We start from the raw sequence: 20,714 nt of genomic DNA, 5'->3' as shown, positions 1-20,714 counted from the left end.
TCTCTGCCAAGGCCAAGACGTGGCTGTGAGGGCGAACAGGAAGAAAAACAAAACGTGCCTCGTTCACTTCCTGTCATAACCGGTAATTGTCCTCACGCAACACTGACCTTAGTCAACACTACGCTGCTTTCTCAAACAAAGAGGATATTGCACAGCTTGGGAAATGGGTGAGGAAATTAATGACTTACGATGTAGTTTTATAGTACCTTTGTTTTCATCTAGTTATGGTTAATAAAAGCGTCGCTAAGGCTAGCCCCGGGGGCACTGACCCCTTCGAAAGTTACGTGCGCGTCCCAAATTTTCCTTGACTTGTAAATACAGTTATACATGTATATGTACGTATGGTAAAGTTCCCCGTGCATATAACACCGTGCCGTGAAGACACATTTAGGATGTTATGTGATCAGCACCACGCTTCGGCCGTCTTTACCCCCAGGTAAAAGATGCTGGTGAGCCCCAGAGCCGCTTTATGAAGGGAAAAGGCCGGAAAAATTCCAACCCTTAGATCACCCACCCCGAGAATCGGACCTGGGTCTCCTGCGTGGCAATCAGACACCTTACCGACTAGACTATCGTGGTTATACATATATATAATATATGCATATAATTGAAGGGCTTGAAGGATGGCAAATTTTACTTTGTAACTCAAAAATTACCAAAATATCACTTACCATGTTTTGCACCCAAGTCCTTCAATTATAAACTTACATAATTAATTATATAAATAAAAAAATATATAAGGCACGCAAAATATAAGTGTATTACATAAAGAATATTAATGATATTTAGGAAACACATGGGCCTAGGTACGTCCTTGGTTATGATGATAATAAACCTTTGTACAACTATAGACATATTAGAAAGTTTCACCGTGAATGGAGTAATTGATAATGTAATATATTAAAGGATGACTACGATTGTGTTATTAAAAGATTACGTTACAACATGCCGTGGATTGAAGGTAATGTGGAGGTAGGGCCATGCACATTCACAATATCGGCCATTTGCGGAGGTGTTGTCATCAGCACCAAGCTCTCGCTGCTTCTACCTCCTATTCTGATTTTCGCTGCTTGACAAGTATTCTAAAATAAAACAAATAATTAATAAAGTAAATGGCGACAACCCTTCTTAACGTTTAGAATTACGCACCTCCTTTCGTGGGCATGTCCCCAAAGCGAGAACATTCACCAAGAACAAACATCCATACTAGCTAAAACTATCTAAAATATCCAATGAAAAACCACTACGGTACAAACTTAATAGGGAAGCAGGGGTTTATAATCAAAAGGATCCAAAATATTTCGAAGACTCGGTGTCATACCAAAGAGAAACCTCGATTTTTTATTGTACTCTAAATTACGTAAAAGTGGTAAAATTTTGTACAGTTCTGCTCCATTGTGTCTTTATATTACGAAACCATGAAAGTTTCCCATTCTCAAAAAGTGCAACAATTAGTAATGTCTTGGTATGCGAGTTGCTTTCAATTCAGATCGACAATGAAGCATGAACAAAGTTACGATACCTCAGCGGGGTAAATGCAACAACAATTACATCGATACATATGATAAAGTACAATCAGCTAATCAGGAAACGACAACAATTAAATAACTTGCAATGGGAACGTAATAAAAAATTATGTAAAATTGGAGCGAAAAACACTATTCTTGCAGCGGCAGTTACGAAATTGCGTTGCATTTCTTATTTAATATCTACAACAAGAAAATGTTGCTTGCTTGTTGATCCGGCTCAGAACTTTCTCTTGCATTCTTAGGGCACAAGTGCATATAAGTCTTATTAAACTTCCAAACATAAATCTTGTTACACATTAAAAACTTTCAAGTGCGCGCAACGAACCGACAATAATATATACAACAAAAATAAAAAGTATAACGATATTAGCTCATTTATAAAGTAACATGTCACTAAAAATTGTTTCTCGTTGATTTGCGTGAAACATTGTGCAATTTAGTTCGAAACTAAGCAAAATAAGAGGAATATGCATACATTTTAAAAGTAATATGTCACTAAAAGTTCTATTTCTGACGGATTAAGTTAAACTTTGTGTAGTGCCAGAACGAATCGAAAAAACTAATAAACTGTGTTCATATGCCAATATTTTAAAAGTATTATTACTGATAGATGTCAATGACAGCGCGAAATGGATAACAATAAGAAATATAACGGTGTTGTTCAAGCATATCTATTTATAAAACAATATGCCACTATAAAAGTTGTATATTTTTAATGAACACACACTTCGTGCAAAGTGTGAAACGAATAAAAATAAATATAACGATCTTCAAGCATATAAATTTAAATAGTAATATATCACTAAACGTAATCTTAACTTGTAGTGTCATAGTAAGTTAACGGAAAAAAATATTATAAACATTGCATTGAAAAACAGCCTTGACACTTCAATTACTGGTAAAGTGTTCAGTCATTTACCACATGGAAGATTTTTGTTTATATACACGAATTTTATCCATGATATCCGAGATTTTTCCGTATCTTATTTTTTTTTCATTTTGCAGCCCATATCAGGCATTTTTCCTTACCAGTAAAGGTCCCTTTGTAGATGGAGGTCAGGGGGTTCATTCCTCTTCTTAAATCCAGGCCTGTAAATCCACTATAATAAGTCCGTGATGATACAAGGACGCGCATAAAAAGATGCTGTCCATCTGTACTCATGGCTACATTTATTTTTAAATCACACATTCTGTCGCTCATCATATGTAGTAAGGTTTTTTTTATAAATGTTTTGTACAGGATGTCTCCGAAGTCAGTATTTCGGTAACCTTTTTTTGGGTAACCCTGTATATGCTTGCATCAATTAATCACTTCGTTTCTTTGCTTGCAGCTCTATGACGTGGTCCGCAAAGAGAATCCGGAGGCCTTCAAGAAGGTGATCCCCATCCCCGGAGACGTGACCGAGCTGGAGTGCGGGATCAGCAAGGCTGATCGCCAGACGCTGATCGAGAACGTGGACGTGATCTTTCACGCCGCCGCCACCATCAAGTTCGATGAGCCGCTCAAGAGGGCCGTGCTGCTCAACACCAGAGGCACAAGGGAGATCGTCGAGCTGGCCAAGGAAATGAAGAACCTGAGGGTGAGCTCTTGGGGGTGCAGTGCTGTAGTCCCAACATTTTCAGAGGGTATAAGCTAAGTTTCATGAAACTTAAGAGGACACCATGTTTCCGTTAACTTTGGGTTACCATTAAATATATGGATGAAATCATTTAACTTCCTCCCAAAAAATCCATTGATGGTAGAATACCAATGATGACGTGTCCGTAATTGGCATAAAAGAAGCATATTTCAATAAAGAAGGCATATTTAAAATATGAAACGCGTACTTTAATGATTGCATTTAAACGTAAAGGCTACAGTAAAGCATGTTATTATAGTTTATTTTCCTGTTGATTGTATGTAACCACATTTATCGCAAGGGTGTTTTGCACAAACTTTTGAATTAGCGTCATTTGCAGCAAGATGGTTTTGCAGACATATATATTCATGTATTTCTGAGGCTTAAACTGATCAACTGGTGGGCTTTCTCAACATTATGTATGCGATCACGTGAAACAAAAAATATTCGACAATAATAAGCTCACTGGAGTAATGGTCAAATACATAAATAAATATAAACGATACAAAAGCCAAAGGCATGTTCCAATGATAAGTTCAAGCAGAGGATATACGGAGTATACCGCCGTATACCCTCTACTACAGTCCCAGGTGGGGCGAATTAACTGGTGGGAGGGGGTGCAAGGGATTTCCCCCCAGTAGGCACAGTATACCTGCCAACAGAGGCAAAGTTTCATCCCTGGCAGGGGCAATAATAATTTGATTATTCAAACTTACTACTTTTGGAAGGGGCTTCGGATCCCATGGACCCCCTCCAAATATGTCCGTGCACCTGGGTCCAGGGTTGCTATCGGCCCATCACTGGTGTAAACTGATGTGATGAATAGTAGTAACCATCTAATACTTGCTGTACCCTAATTACATTTAAATTAAAGTGATTTCATGAAATATTAGGAAACTACGCATAAAAATTTCACATTGATACATGTAGTCTTCAAACCCTTGCCTTACATTTTCCTTGTCTGCAATTTGCAAGAATTATGGATACTAGCATCAGTAATGTTAAACAAATGTTTAACAGTTGTATGCATTCTATGTCACAGAAATCACTTGATAAAAAGCATAATGGTGCTCACCAAGCGGCTTCTTCGCAGACGTCTTTTGAACCCAATGTGAAGTTTGATTATGTCGGGATCCTTTGAACACTTGACACAGTGAGCAAGACCAAGATGAAATGTCCATGGTCATTTTTATGATAGGACATAAGGTTTCTATCCTAAGGCCCAATATACGTTCTCGTAGAGTGGGTATCGAGCTTTGCTCACTATTGCCAAGACAAAACAGTAATCAGCTATCCTATTGCACTTCACTTTTGACCACTTACACAATTATCAAGTAGTTCTCAGTCCCAAGACGCTACACATTGGACTGAGGAAACTATGGTGGGAAACTAAAGGTTTTTGAAAGTCCGGTCCAAGCTAGAGAAAAATTCCGAGGTTACATACTCACGCCTACTACGGATTTTTTACGAACTAAGAATAATGTCACATATTTATCCACGTTTCATTCAAACATAATCCAGCTTAGGTTTATGTGGATGATATCTTCTTCTTTTCTTCGTCCAAAATACTTCACTATCACTTATCCCAATACTGCCATTCAGAGTGATCGAGTAGTCCACATATTTCTTGCGGGAAGACTGTTCTAACAGCTTGCATATCTGTAATAGTAGACAAAATAGAAATCAGGATTGCTACTTCATGGTTTACTGTCTAATACTATGTATGTATCAAAATGGAGCAACAGACTAGTCTAATATCATATTTAAATTATTCACATGTCAAAATTTTCAATCTTAGCAACACCAGGTTCCGTTTTGAAATGTTTTTTCTCTCTAACTTTCTACCATTTTTGGCTAGTCACGATGAGCAGGATAAATGGTGATCATATAAAATAAATTAAAACACTCTCACAAAGGAACATCTATGACCTGAAACTTTCGGTGGCGAGGTGTGAGTATACTTCTCAATAGCCGTAGCTGAACTTTCGGACTCCCCAGACTTACACTGTACTCATAAAGATAATATTTTTCTTCAACGAGTTTGAAAAACACCAGCATTTCAGTCATTCAATTCCGTATATTAGGGATAATATTGTTTTTATCATGGGATATCAGCAACTGTATGTACGCACCATTTATGAAAAGTTGGAAGTTTGTGTTACAATTTCCACGTATAGTTGCATTGATTCAATGAAAGAACTATAAATCATTGTGGCTCATAAGCTTCAGGAAATTACGACACAAAAATACTCCCCGAAAATTGTCTGATAGGAGTTTGAACTTTGATTGTAAGACATTTGCGACATTTGTATTCATAAAACAATCTTCCTTCACTTGTGGAACATTCTTTATATCTTACGCTGTAATGTTGACTTGTGTGAATGTAATATTAGGTCGTTATCATGTGTATATATGTGTATGTGTGTGTGTCTGCGTTTTGTTCTGTTTTCGCTTTTCAATATGTTAGTACTTGTTCTAAGAATTTAAATATATACTTAATGAAATTCTATGCATTTCAGGTGTTCATGCACATATCAACCGCTTATTGCCACACTAGTGAAAAGGTTCTGAAGGAAATAACATACCCACCACCTGCAGATCCCTACAAAGTCATCAAATGCCTTGAGTGGATGGATGACGATATGGTGGAAGCCATCAGCCCCAAGTGAGTGCAACAATCATATTTTTAATGTTATAGAAGAGCATATGAGATTTTATCAAACTATCACACCGTTAGCACGAATAATAATAATTGCATGACGCGTAAAATGAGCGTATGAAAGAAGAATACGTAAAAATGTGTATGCACACATAAAAGTTAAATTTCGGCATCACATCAATGGAAATTCTATTAATACCCTAAATAATAAGTACTGTTGCTTACTAGGTCAAAAAAAGTTGTAAATAGCTTTCTCTTTAAAATCTATACAGAAATTAGCCAAATGTACCGAAATATGCACTTATAAAATCGTTTTTATTATGCGAAGAAATATTGAGACATCAATGAACGAAAATGTCATGCGAAAGGGTACATATTATAGTATACAGTAAGCATTTTTTTTACGAAATTGTAAATTATATATTGTACATAGCATATACTAATAGCAAGTTATTTTTTGTTACAGGCTTATCGGCAGTTTGCCCAATTCATACGCTTATTCCAAGGCTCTTTCAGAGGGTATTGTGTCTGCAAACATGGACAAAGTGCCAATTATTATATTGAGACCCTCCATTAGTGAGTACACGAAATTATGTCCATGCTGCATGAATTTATTGAAATGCATTCTTAAAAATCTATTTATTTATTTCCTAAAAAAAAATTATGAATAATAATTTTAATTTCACTAAATTTTATTCTCAGAAAGTTATAATGTGTTGTTTAGAATGTTATTAATGACAGTTCTTGAGAATTTTTTGTGTGTTGACGCTGGAAGTGTTATGAAAACTAGTGAGGGATGTAGAACAGTATATCCAAAGGTATGTATCTCTGTCATTTTTTGTGAGAAAATTGGTAATTTCTGTAATATCTGTAAAAGGCGATGAACAAATAGGCATTGATCAAATAAATGGTTTAAGGATGGATTCAGAGACAGAAATATTTCGCAAAAATACTTGGAAAAATATTTCTGTGCTCACTTGCGTTTGTTACTTGCAGTTGTCCCCATCTGGAAGGACCCTCTTCCCGGCTGGACGGACAATATAAATGGACCCACAGGATTGATGATCGGGGCAGGTAAAGGAGTTATTCGAACCATGTACTGTAAGGAAGACAACTTCGCCGATTTTGTGCCAGTCGATATTGTATGCAATGCCATCCTTATAGCAGCGTGGTACTACGATTCCTACAGGTACGTTTATTTAGTCTGCATTCTTCTTGTAGGATGTTAAGCTCCAGTTGCGGTAGAGTCATGAAGATACAAAATGCTAATGTACAGAATTCGGTGTGCGAGAGGCGTCTGGAGGAGAAGCAGCATAATGATGGAAGATAGACAAACCGCAACACTCGAAACGTCATAGTTTTCTCTTTATCGGCGGATTTTGGCCCAGCTGCTTCGTTCCTTTTGACGAATTGTACCAAATGTTTTTCCTTATTGATTGGGACACACAAAGTACTCCATATGGCGAACCTATGGAAACTCTTCCTACTTTGCCTCTAATTATGGGCCATCATTTTTACGTAGTACAGTACTGTTTTGCGATAACGTAAATGTCCGCTTTAAGGATGAAGCATATGGCAAGAAGTAAATTTCCGTTCATATTAAGGCTCGCACCAGTGAACATCCTCAACGGTGAAAATTCAATCACATTATACTTAAAACCGCATAATTCCAACTTTCCCTTTCCATTTCTCGCCATCTGTATTAATAACGGAGTTGTCCTGTGGTTTTGGGTTTTTGAACCACCCACACTATATGTATATACAGCTTGTCAAAAATTGAACTGTTATTATTTCATGGGCTTCGTCTGACACTATTTTTGGTGCCAACGTTGAGTTCTGGAACCTCTAAAATATTGGGTTTATTTCCAAACATGATCACATATCTGGAAGGGTTATTTTTAGACTTCTCGCGGTCATATTAGCCGCTATGTCTAATATTATACGATAAAGTAAGTCTTTTTATTTTTTTATTATCATAATACTGTTATAAACTGCAAATTAGATGAAAATAAGATGCCATTAAAGTTAAATAACTGTAATGAAATAACAGGATTCAGGAATAGAATTTTCGTCATGACCGCCATTTTGAAACGTCATTACAGACAAACCATGGCTTAAAAACTTGGAGTCTGGGGCGTTTTAGATTCAGGAATGAACCTCAAATGGCATGTTCTCCGCCAGAAGTGATTTCCATGCTTTTCCACCATACAAGAACGCTCATTCTTTAAGGCAAACATTCGATCGAGATATTGCAGAATTCTGGCTGAAGAAAAGTTCTTCCCTGCAAAAAAAGTACAGAGATATAACTGTAAAAGTAACTTTTACTTTTATTGCCGTTACTGCGAAACAGTAACTGTTACTTCCAAAAACTCAAAAGTTATCACATTTATATTAAATGCACTTTATGGCTGCTAGAATTTATGTTTTCATTTCAGGAAAAGCGACTACAGGGTGTTCAATCTGACGTCCAGCACGGAGTTCCAAGTGTCCTGGGCCGAGGTGCTTGAGATCGGAAAGCGCGCCATGCAGAAGGTCCCTCTGAACAATGTGGTGTGGTACCCAGGAGGAAGCCTGAAGAAGAGCCGCTTCGTCCACAACATCTGCGTCTTCCTCTTCCACTTGCTTCCCGCTTACTTCATCGACTTCCTCATCATGCTTGCCGGACACAAACCTGTGTAAGTTATTATGTACGGCTTGGCTTGTTTATTCAAATGTTTTATTTCATTAAATGTACGTAGGGGTGGTTTCACAACTTCAAGAATTAAATTCGCCCTTATGGCAATAATCAATTCAAAGAAATACATTTTTTTTCGAAAATTGAGCCCTCGCAAAACAAAATTTCATTCTGAATGTCCAAAACGAGCATATGCAACATTTATAGATCAGTTTTCAACAGTTATTTGCTATATCTTTCTTATTTTCTTCGCTCTTGATTTACTGAGAGCTTATGCCGTGTCTTACACTCAACCGTAAATTGTATATGTATCTATTGATACATTTGATCATAATATAATTCACGAAAAACCATCAATGAATATACCACAGTAAATAAAATAGCAATTCGTAGATATACACAAAATATATCAAGGCATGACAAATATTTTTCACTGTTCTTAAACATGTGTCTAAATCATTCAGCAATAACCAAGAATAATAGTATCGAGTATATTCCCTTGAAGATACTGAATCTGATTTTCTTATTTCATGTGAGAGTGCATTCCAGTCTCTACTCTCTAACCACTGATACTGTAAAAGAATTGACAAAAAGAATCAGTTTTGTGGGTTTCTATTGATAAAAGCAGTTACTGCTGAAACATTATCAAACATACATTACGACCACCTATTCCAAGAGTTATTTTGAGTCAGAAATAATAACCTATGACTCCCATTTTCATTAAGAAAACGCCACAAATTGCTCTATTTATAATCTCCTAAACTATTTACAATCTAAGCCAGAAGATCTTGGAAAACAAGAATAAACAGTAAGCACTAGCAGAATCAAGAACACGAAATTCATTTAGACTTCCACAAACTGTTTGTTTTTGTTTTATGTCCACTTTATGCACAGATAGGCTAATCGGTACTGGACTTTCAGTTTAAAGTGGGATCTGAATCACTATGTGCCTCCACCGGGTATCAAACCCGGGACCACTTGATTACAAGGCGACGACTGGTAGATCCACTTCCACAAATTCTTCATAAACCTTGCAAAGAGTGAACCCCCTCAAGATCCTAGAACAGCATTTTCAGAAACATTGGTTTCACAAATTCCTTGCACATTTTTGGCACAGTCAATGTTATCAACTTCGAAAATATTTCATATCTACAGTCTTTTCTTATATTTATGTAAGTAGAAATTGGAGACAAAAGGGGCGACCTTCTGCTAAGGCGCCCAAAAGTCAACCTAACTTCCACGTAGTACACCCTGGACTAAAGACTAACGAGGCTCTGGCCAGTATAATTCTGTGTCGTCCTGTGTTTTGTCCTTATTTGTGCTGAGTGCCTTTTTTGGCCTTAGCTTTTAACCAAGGTAAGAAAATTTTAGTTTCCAGACACGCTTTTATTTTTATTATAAGGGGCTGGACCCCGTATAATGTGACGGGTGCAAAATAGCCTCAGTGCTGACGCACCCCAAAAAATTTAATTCACATGCAAAAAAAAAATGGAGAAAAATTGTTTATAATCCTACAATTGTAAGCCATTAACCTTGACTGTTAAGAATTTGCTGTCACTATAGGATGTTTGGGTAAACGATTCTGCCCAGAGTGTGTATCATAGTTGTAGATGCCAAACCTATTTTATCACTGTTTCGTTGTCAAATCGAATTTATTTAGTGTTAGACTTCATAAATAGAAAAAAATGATTATTTTTCTCCATATTTGGTGCAAGTGTGATTCCATAATTTTCCTTTTCAGAATGCTTCGAGTTCAAAGAAAGGTCTCCAAGGGTTTTGAAGTGTTCGAGTACTACGCCAACAACCAATGGATGTTCAGGAATTCGAATATTATAAGTCTTCGGAGTGTCATGAACGAAGAGGAGAGGGAGTCGTTCTTGATAGATGGAGATAACGTAGACATAGATGAGTACTTCCTGACCTGCACATACGCCGCAAGGGAGTACATTCTCAAAGAGCCAAGGGACACTATTCCAGCAGCCAGGAGGCATCTATTCGTGTAATGTATCGATAGAGAGTAGTGGAATAATATTTGGGGTCATGCCCATGTTAGTGTTGAGACCACCAGAAATAGTTTTTTTTCAATCATACAATACAATTTACTATTCAATACTATAAAACATGAATAGGTTCAAAATTCATATGAATATGTAGAATATATTCAAGGTTTATAGTATTCAAGGAGTAAATATCATCATTGGAAAAGTATTTTTGATGGTCACAAGAGTACAGTAACATAGACATGACAATATACTTTCTCAACATACATTTTATCGTGGAGTTCTCTGTGTAGTACATGAATTTGGGACTTTCAGTATTTCCCATAATAGCTCTATGAGTAATTTTCATTATTAGCTACCAGAGAGTATTGCAGCCAATGCGTGAATTAACAAGAAATTTCACACCGGATATAGTATCTTTGGTAATCCTGGAAATGTTAGGATTTCTAGGATACCTGTTAAATTAGATTAGATTACATTAGCTGTACTTCATCCGTGAATCATATGTTTGCATTTACATGCTGTGTTCACATTACAATATACTAATACAGTGAAATACGATAGTATAATGTAGTGAGTTGATACAATGAAATGATACCTTAGCATATTACAGTTCTGTTCTGTAATGGATTAGAATATTAAATGAAATATTGTGAGATAATATAAAGGTAAGATTTATAACATCATAAAATGATATTGAAAATTGCACTCAAGTGACATAATAGATATGACATGTGCGATGGCATCCAGCTTATTGTAGGTCTATGTTAGAACTATTGATTACATTTTCAATTGGACTCCAATCCATCAACCTACACGTGGTTGATGGATTAGGGCAGGGCTCGAAAAATCCCAGTCAATAGGTCGCCATGGCGACTAAAAATTTCAGACTGGCGACTATGATCTTATGCTGTAATATGTACGAAATGTTGATGATTCTAAGTTCAAATTGCAGTACAGCGTAAGTTAGCAAATGATTTTTTTTTAAATCAACGTTGTGAACATTCCAGAGTGTCAGTAATAATTTCTTACTCTTACTCTTTGTCACCCCATTTCCTGTTTTCTCGAATGATTTAGCGATGTTTTGAATACCGTGATGCTCAGCCTCTTATACAGTGTGTTTCAAAAGTTGCACAACCCAAACTTTGAAAATGTATATCATGAAAACCGTAAGATATATTTACACCGGGTTTTCTGCATTATAAAGTCTCATCCATTGAGATATTTTTCAATGCTTAAAATTTTCAGTTTTCTCCATGCAGAAAATTTAGATAAATTAATAACTGGCAGAAGGCAGCGTTAACATTTTTCCAGAAATGCACTTTTCAATGAGAAAAATACGCAAGAAATTAACGAAGGGTCATAATTAGATGTCTGATGACTGATGCCATGTCAATCTGTCATTTGCGACCAATACTGTATTGGTCATGTGCAACATTTGATGGATTTTTTATTGGCGATTTTATGGGTTGAGTGAAAAAGTGCCATTTTTTGACATATATGGCAATGCTAGAAGGTCGAAATATTGTTAACAGACGCACGCCACATCTGCCTAAGTATTGGCTATACATTTATGTGAAAAATCATAAATCAAGATTTTGTGCTGATATTGGACTCTTGAGAGAATCCTAGTCTGCCTCTGGTTACACTGAATTCTCTTCGCTCACTTTCGAAGCTACTTTGCCTGTTCTTTTAATTGATTCACCTTTGCGTATTCCTTGGAGCAGCGCGTGTGCATTGCTGAAGAGTATTTTACTACTCATTCTTACACTCATGTGCAAGAGGTTTTCCAAGAAAAATTCCCTGCTTCTGCTGTACCTCACAAAGCAACTGTTTTACTAGTCAAACACCAACAAATGATCCCACAAATTGTTAAGAGTTGGTATTAGTATTGAAGATTAGGCACACACAGAAGATGTACTACGTAGAAATTTTCAGCGAAAAATGCAGGCTCGACCAGGACTCGAACCTGGGTATCTGGCATACCATAAGATTTCTCTAACCACTGAGCTACTGAGCCGGCCTAGCCTCACCTGATTTCTCGCAGTCGCTGTTTTACCTGTGTGGAATCGTCTCTGGCAGTGCTAGCGCAACGCAATCTGTTGCCTTTGAAACGCAGGAGACTTCGACATTGCCTGGTTCCTCCCAGCGTACAGATGTTAATCCATTTTTCGCTGAAAATGTCTACGTTCCTGTGTGTGCCTGATCTTCAATAATTAACATCTCTACTTGGGAGGAACCAGGCAACGTCGAAGTCTACTGCGTTTCAAAGGCAACAGATCCCGTTGCGGTAGCACTGGCAGAGAAGATTCCACACAGGTAAAACAGAGACAGCGAAAAATCAGGCGAGGCCAGGCCGGCTCTGTAGCTAGAACAATGGCACGGTATATCAGAGACCAGTGTTCGAGTCCTGGTCGAACCTGCATTTTTCACTGAAAATTTCTACGTTTGTATATATTGTTGAAAATTAATTCTCAGATGTTTTCAGCAAATTAACAATATTTTTTTAAATAATGTAATTGCTTTTATTTGGATACATGCTAACATCAATTTATTAACCCAGTGATAGCGTACATGATTAGTTTAGTACAGAAAACCTGGTGTAAATACCGCTTACGGTTTTCATGATATACATTTTCAAAGTTTGGGTTGTGCGACTTTTGAAACTCTCTGTAGTATGCACAATGCTAGTAGGTAGTTTCCTGGCGTCTGATTTTCAGAGCTGGCGCCTGGCTTTGAAGACAATTTTTCGAGCACTGGATTAGGGTTTCATAAATTCACTCACTGTGTAAAAGCAATGGTAGAACAGATGTTTTGTTAGTTCCTTTTTGAATTTGGCTACTGGTTCAATACCATTTATATGATCTGGTAACTTATTGTATAGGTGGATGCCTGAGGATTTTGGACCTTTTTTTAATAGTGACGTGTTATGCACTGGAACTGAGAGATTGGAGTTATTCCTCGTTATGTAGTGATATACTTCTTTGTTGCATTGGAGAACTTTGTCAGATCCATTTTTACATGCCATAATAAATGAAGTATAATATTGTCAGGGTAGTGGTAGAATGCCAAGTTCCCTGAAGATTTCCCTACATGGCTCATTCCATTTCTTTCCCGTCATAATTCTTAATACTTTTCTTTTAAGACTAAATATTTTCGTGCTGTTCGTTGCATTTCCCCAGAATATAATGCCATATGTTACATACTTGCGATTGGAACAGACTGAATTATATGGTTTTTATTGTGTTCTTTTCTGTTATGTTCTTTCATGATTCATGTGCCATATATGATTCTGCTTTCTCGGTTTTTGAAATGGGGATGAAAGTTGAATTAAACATGATACCAGGATACCATGTAAGTTTAATTCGTTTATGTGAAAACCAAGTAGGTGCACAACGATTTATGTGACAAATCCAACTGCAATTGTACTTGAGAGACTGTTTCCTTGTAGCCTGTATATTCAAGTTTACTTTGTGGTAGAACTACATTTAGCTTAAATAAGACTCGTATGAAGAGCAGTGTGAAATGGTGACATCACTAAAAAGTTTGTAATGAATAGATTTGTTACTACAGCGCCCCACTCCCTCCTCCCCCATGCAGGGCCATATTAGTTCAGATAGGCAAACTCTCCTTGATGGGCCTAAAGCAATCGAAATGACATGCAAAGTTTCAAATGTTGATGTAACACTTCTAGATTACTTGCAAAAGACGAAATATAAAACAATATAACATCTAGTGGAAATCCAATTGGATGTAATATGAATTTTAAATGTATTTAAAAAAGAGTTTAAGACAAAAGATTAAGTAGTAGCTGTATTGAGTATGCAAATGCCTATTTGGCGGTTCTGCATCAGGTGGATATAGTATATATTTTGTCTGACAAATATTCCTTGATTTGTTTGAATCTTAGTTTTAAGTTCACTTTATGCATAGAAAGGCTAACGAGAATGGAATTACAGTTTAAAGTGGAATCCGAAACACTGTGCAATGTGCTTACATCGGGTATTGAACCGAGAAACTTTTGATTATTACACGACGACGATAAATATTCCTTTACAATCAACTTGCATAATTGTGTACATACAAGCATGCACATATAAAACAGATAACGTTTAAAATATATGACTACTACCAGTAAGAAACAACAAAATCATTTAAACCAAACCCGTCTTCACAATACTGGAATTTCTTTTTTGATATCACGTTAAAATGACAGCAAAATTCGGTTTACAATCCATATCAGATAACTTTTGGTGTTGTTTCCAATATTATACCTAGCTCAATATGATTCCTTTTGATCTGATTTTCTTCAAGATACATTGTTGTCGCTTTTCCAACAGTCATCATTGGGCATTTTTTCGATAGATTTCGTATGCATATAAAGAGGCTGATCCTACGAACACCATGTACTGTTGACATTTTCCTTCTGAACACCATAACACAGGCTGATATATAAAACTGGTTTTAGTAATTATTTTAGGAACAGAATGTTATGTGGAGAATCGCATTTAAGAAAATTGTCCTCTGCATGATATTCATAGGGTTGGACTAGACTCACCCCGGTAGGTGTGTTGCAATGGTAAGTAGTTTTGTAATGGAAATTCACGTTTTGACGATTTGCGAAGATTTAATACCAATGAAATAAAGAATACAAGTTCAATCTTTACGACTTCAGACAACTAAAGTATAAGCATATAATTATGTGTGTGTTAATTATTCTATTTAACCTTATTGATTTAGAGCTTTTTAAAAATATTTTTAGAGTTACATTTCTCCTCATTTTTGTAAAACACTTATAAATGAAAAAAGTTTCACAAAAAAAGTTATAAATGTTAAACACTTTTTATTGAAGAAACGTTTTCAGTTACTAGAAAAATCACTTCAAAATGTATCATTGGATAACATTCTACATGTTACTAGTTTAATTCAAATCAGTTTGAATCATGTAGAAACATACCAGAATGAAACAAATATACAGTTCAAATAGAACAGTAACAAATCACATTATGTATACTTTCCTCATTCCTTTGGTTCTTGTGTATGATAGTATTTTTTTAAAAAAAATACTTGAACTGATGATGGATTAATTGCCGTGTTCTCTTGCAGCATGTATTGGGTAGACAAAATTGCAAAGGCATTGTTCTGGTGGCTGGTCATCTACACAATGTCCTCTTGTTCAGAGACTGTCAGCGACATTCTTCAAACGTTCTACAGATTAGTGGCCCAAGTGTGGAAGCAGCTACCAGGGCTTGCCCTCTTGGTGCCGGAGGATGCCGACACACCAAGCACAGTGTAGAACATGAACACATCAAACATTGTTTTGGCGCAGAAGAAAATGTGTGTTTCTTTGAAGAGATGGTTGTGTACCACGTGTGATTCAAATTGTGTATGTACTCCTCCACCTACGAGGTGAAGCAGAAAAAATCTTCGTAAAGAAAGAACCATGTTAGTGTGCAACGCATGTAACACATATGTAAGCAGAAATCTTGCCCAGTTATGACCTTATAGTTGGACATACAGTATGTGCATTTAATAATTTTGCCAGTATACATGTGATTATGATTGTTCGCTAATAGTGAGTGTGATATTCTTTGCAACAACGTGTATGAAAAGCACTAGCTAATGATTTTGTATCACTCAGGAAACTATATATATATATATAGGCTATAACTCTATGACAACAATACACAAATCTTTTAGTAATTAAAAACACGACAAAAACGAAGTCTTCAAGTACTGTTGTACAGTATCCGCTTGGTTCCTTATATATTTTTGTATATAATTTCAAGTAATCTAGATTTTGCTCTCAACTTTGACATAAGTTATAAGATTTCTTAATAGAGGCACTGACAATTAATATGTGGTCAAATGACTAGTATGAGATATATTCCAATATATGACAAAAGAATTATACTGTTAGCAACTAATTTCATCGACAATAAGTTTGCACGTTTGTAATAAACTTTCGCCTCAAGATAGTTAGGTTTAACAAAGATGCGCAAGATAATTATTATCAGATTTGTATTTATTATACTAAGACTTGCTACAAAGGCAACTATCGTCTGAGAGTAAAGAAGAATACATAAGTACAATAAAAGTGCTTACATATTTTTCTCACTAAGATACACATTCATTGTACATTTCCAATACACTTATGCAACACTGCAAGATATTTTACATACACGATAGATGTACATTTCCATTTCTGGGGTTAGCAGGTGCGAGCTCATAATTTCAATGCGAAATTACAGAGTATATTGTTCTTTTTCAAGAGCATTTGTTATGTTTATTTTTCTTACCAAAGTGTCTTTATTGTAAGAAAAACTTATTGTAGTTGATGTACAAATTCTTCATAGGGATTTGTAACCTAACTACGAACTGAGTGTGCAGTGCTAGTTGAAGATATACTTTGTGTGAGAAACATATTGCCTTTGCTACAACTCACTTTTGCAGGAGAATATATTCGTGTTAGAAGAATGGCTATTCATGAAAAATTTTCCATTTCATACTGTGTAATTATTTTTTTAAATGATTATTAATATACATATTATATAGCTTGTTATTTTGTGAAATCCAGTAATAAACATTTAAGTTGCATTTCTTATTCGTTTTAACATGTTTGTTCTTTCCTTTACACATTATTTACTATATTGTTCTAAAACAATAATACTACAAATCACGTGTGGTCTTCACGTTCCTCCAGGAAGATATTGATTCAGGGTGTCTACAAAGTTCTAAAAGCAAAATTCCCTTACTTTTCCAGGTTTTCCAGACAAAGAACCAAAAGTTTTCAGACTAAGTCATTGGTGCAATTCCTGTACTTAAACATGTGTGTAATATTTTAACTTAACGCAACACTTAGAATCCCACTTAACTAAGGTTTTAGAATTTTAACTTCACGTCTTAAAAGTAAAAACAAGAAGAGAAAATGAATAGGGGCATCAGGGGTGAGCTTTTTATTTAATACTTGCCACGTAAAAAAAAAGTCCTAACAATCTAACAGTTATAGCATAAATAATACCCTAATTATAGTAAAATTTAGTACTATTTGTATTAATCCTAATTGCAACCAAACAGAACCCATAAATTGCAACAAGAAAGTGGTAAATACCAACATCCACTTACTGCAGTAGATTTATACTTGAAAATAGTTCAAAATATGATCCCTTTTTCTAGAGTATTTAACATGCAATTTCTACTCGAACTACCAGTAAGAATCACTATATCAAACTGAAGTATAGTTTGTCCACAACAAAGAAAAATGTTTTACTTTTTTGTTCAAAAACTTGCTTCTGGTGCACTGCTACAAAAATGTTGATTTTACCAGAAAAACAGTAAATTTCCCCGACATTTCCATGACTTTCAGAAAAAGTAATGCCCCTGAATTTTCCAGGATTTCCAGGCTGGTAGACACCCTGTTGATTATAAGTGGGACCGGTTATTTATCCACAATTCGGACAATTACACTGCTAAACTTCGCACAAAAGACTGGCTGTAATACTCAATCAAAGATTGATAGAAATCACAAATTGCAAATTTGACGAATATCAAATGGGATTTCGAGCCAATAGATCAACGATAGATTTTACTCATATACAACAAAGTAATAGAAGCTTTAAGGTTATATGAACTACCACTGAAGCATATAACACTAATAATGTTGACCTTAACCGACAATAAAGCATGCATTAAAAGGAACAATGATTGTTAGTGGAAAAATCAAAATAGAATCTGGAGTCAGACAAGGAGATCCCTCATCTGTAACGTTGTTTAGTATAGTAATAAACTACGAGGGGAGAGTGAAAAGTTTAGAGCCTGACAGGAAAGGGGTGTTTCAGCTACAGTTTCCCATTACGATTTCTCTACATAATCACATAATCTCTATAATCACCCCCCCCCCAGATCAATGCACTTATGCATTCTGTGCTGCAATTTGTTTATAGTTATCTGGTAGAATGATTTGTCCTGAGTCTCACACCAGTGAATCTTAAAAGTATATTAGAACTAATTATAATTATAATTATAAATGTAGAACAAATATTGAGGAATTGATCCTTTGAATATCTTGGATCAGTAGTAAACTGAAACAACATAATTAAAGAAGAAATTAAAGAGAGAATTATTTTATTCAATAAATCATTTTTCGCTAATTTATCTTTATTCAAACGCAAAATTAATGTCTAAAGGTTAGTAAAATAAATTTAAAATGGAAACCACTCGGGACACGAGCAGTAGGAAACCCAAAGAAACTATAGGAAAAAGAAATCATAAACGATTTGAAAGGCACGAAAATTTTAAAAAATGGACGAAGAGCATTCAGGACAGGAAAAGATGAAGAGATGATGCTGAGAGGGCCAAAACATTCAATATATGAAGTTGTAGCAATGATATATAAATAGCCATATATACATCATTGAGTTGTAGTGCCTCAAGGTGAAGTAAAATAAAAGGAGTGTAAGGTCGATTTTAGGGAGGTACAAAGGTAAATCTTGCACTAAAATGACCACAAATTATACCTTTGTCTGTAATTTTAGGGAAATAACGTAATAATAATAACCCGTGGCTCTACAGCCGCAAGGGCCTTGGCCTATCTCCCGACTGCCAGTCTCCCTCCCACACTCCTACCAAGAGGTGTGAAGGTCTTCAACCGGTAGGGTGACGTGAGGTTAGCACGTCGAACCCTCAGCAATTATAGGAGATTTTTATGACCGGGTTACGCAACTCACTCGTAGCTCCCCAATTTCCTCACGATGGTGGGTTGCCACCGGTTCTACACACAGGTCGAGAAGCCAGAGACTGAACCCAAGCGGACTCGAACCCATGCCGTCCCGCAGTCGGGAGTCCAAAGCACAGCGCCTTAGACCGCACGGCCACGGAGGACAATTTTAGGGAAATGGTGGGGGAAAATTTTGGAGTGTTGGGGGTACGTGGTAAAATCACTTAGTGTAGCATAACAGACTCAGAAATACATGTTATTATAAAGCATAAATTTACACACGTCTTTGAAACAATTTACAAATGTTGACCTTTCCCAATTTCTAGTTTGTATCTTCAAATCAACTGTATATATATATATATATAAATATATAAGAAACAACATTATTTACACGGCTGTTAACAGAATAATTCTAAATCAATAGCATGACATTTTAACAAGATATAACAACGAAGTTATTTCAGTTTTTAAAAGATGTCTTATTTCAGGAAGCAAGTCGGTTTTGATAAAGTGTGTTGCTTCAAGTACTTATCTTAAAGTAAAAATTTCCTTTCTTTTTTTCTGTTTCCGTTATACGTATTATGTCGCTTTTCTATCGTTAGGTAAATCACGATGAATTAGATCTAGATGAATTATAACCATGGGAAATACGCATGATGCAGTTTGTAATGGGAGGGGATGAAGTGATAACTAATTAATGTAAATAATATATGTGGAACCAGTAAGTACAGCAGAAATGAAACATTCATTATATCCATCAATACAAGCAAAAAATGTGTATTTTGGCTACTAAGCATGTGTTTTTTTAAGCACTTCTAATTTTCTGAGGGTAAAATGCATTCTAAGCGCGGGGGGATATCTCTATTACAGAACAACTACCTAACCTCATTGCTAAAATGCAGTGATCTATCTGGTAGACATAATACTTGCACTCTCAAATCATAGCTAGTGTTGCATACAGTTGTTCTATCTAACTAACTAACTCTATAGCCTTCTTAAACCCGAAGGTTCATGGCTGCAGCAACACCGGCCTTCCTTATGTCCCTATCCTGAGCAAGATCTATATACTCTTTTCCATCCCTCGAAATTTCCTTTAGGTCCATCTCAACATTATCCCTCCATCTTCGCCCTGGTCTACCTACTGGTCTATCTGAAATTTCAATAATTAATTACAGCGTAAATACCTAACGGAAAAAACTACTTCATTTTTGAGAGGATTCAGTGATGCATTCTTTCAGCGCAATGGTGACAAAGGTCCAATAAATATATCAAGTCAAACATTAAAGGTCTCTCCTGAAAAAATGAAAAATTGGGCATAGAACATTTACATTCTCAGTGGACGAAATATATTATCCAGCCATATCCACATGAACAGCGTAAGCCAGTCCCGATTAGCAGTGTGAGCATAAAATGAACATAAAATAAACTTTGATAATGGTTATGTGCAATGGTTAGCATGCAATGTTAATTGTATACACTGTCTAGTGGTTTAAACTAGACTTAATCTAACACTGCGT

At 35.9% G+C, this 20,714-nt stretch overlaps 1 protein-coding gene across 6 annotated transcripts in view; it reads left to right on the top strand.

Annotated features, from left to right (window-relative positions):
- LOC145986678 (fatty acyl-CoA reductase 1-like) overlaps window positions 1-17,072 on the top strand; it is a 125,532-nt gene extending 108,460 nt beyond the window's left edge. For all 6 annotated transcript variants that reach the window (XM_083120980.1, XM_083120977.1, XM_083120978.1 and 3 more), the window contains 7 exons: window positions 2,861-3,109; window positions 5,668-5,813; window positions 6,274-6,383; window positions 6,804-6,996; window positions 8,243-8,482; window positions 10,223-10,480; window positions 15,588-17,072. In XM_083120980.1, coding sequence (XP_082977106.1) covers window positions 2,861-3,109; window positions 5,668-5,813; window positions 6,274-6,383; window positions 6,804-6,996; window positions 8,243-8,482; window positions 10,223-10,480; window positions 15,588-15,777 — 1,386 coding nt within the window. In that variant the 3' untranslated portion in view covers window positions 15,778-17,072. The remainder of the gene's footprint in view (window positions 1-2,860; window positions 3,110-5,667; window positions 5,814-6,273; window positions 6,384-6,803; window positions 6,997-8,242; window positions 8,483-10,222; window positions 10,481-15,587) is intronic.
- The last annotated feature ends 3,642 nt before the right edge of the window (window positions 17,073-20,714 follow it).

This window comes from Lepisma saccharinum, chromosome 4 (genome assembly GCF_977018435.1).
Source record: "Lepisma saccharinum chromosome 4, izLepSacc3.1, whole genome shotgun sequence".
Classification (NCBI taxonomy): Eukaryota; Metazoa; Arthropoda; class Insecta; order Zygentoma; family Lepismatidae; genus Lepisma; species Lepisma saccharinum.
Note: the sequence above shows the minus strand (reverse complement) of the source record. Positions and strands in the feature narration are given on the sequence as shown.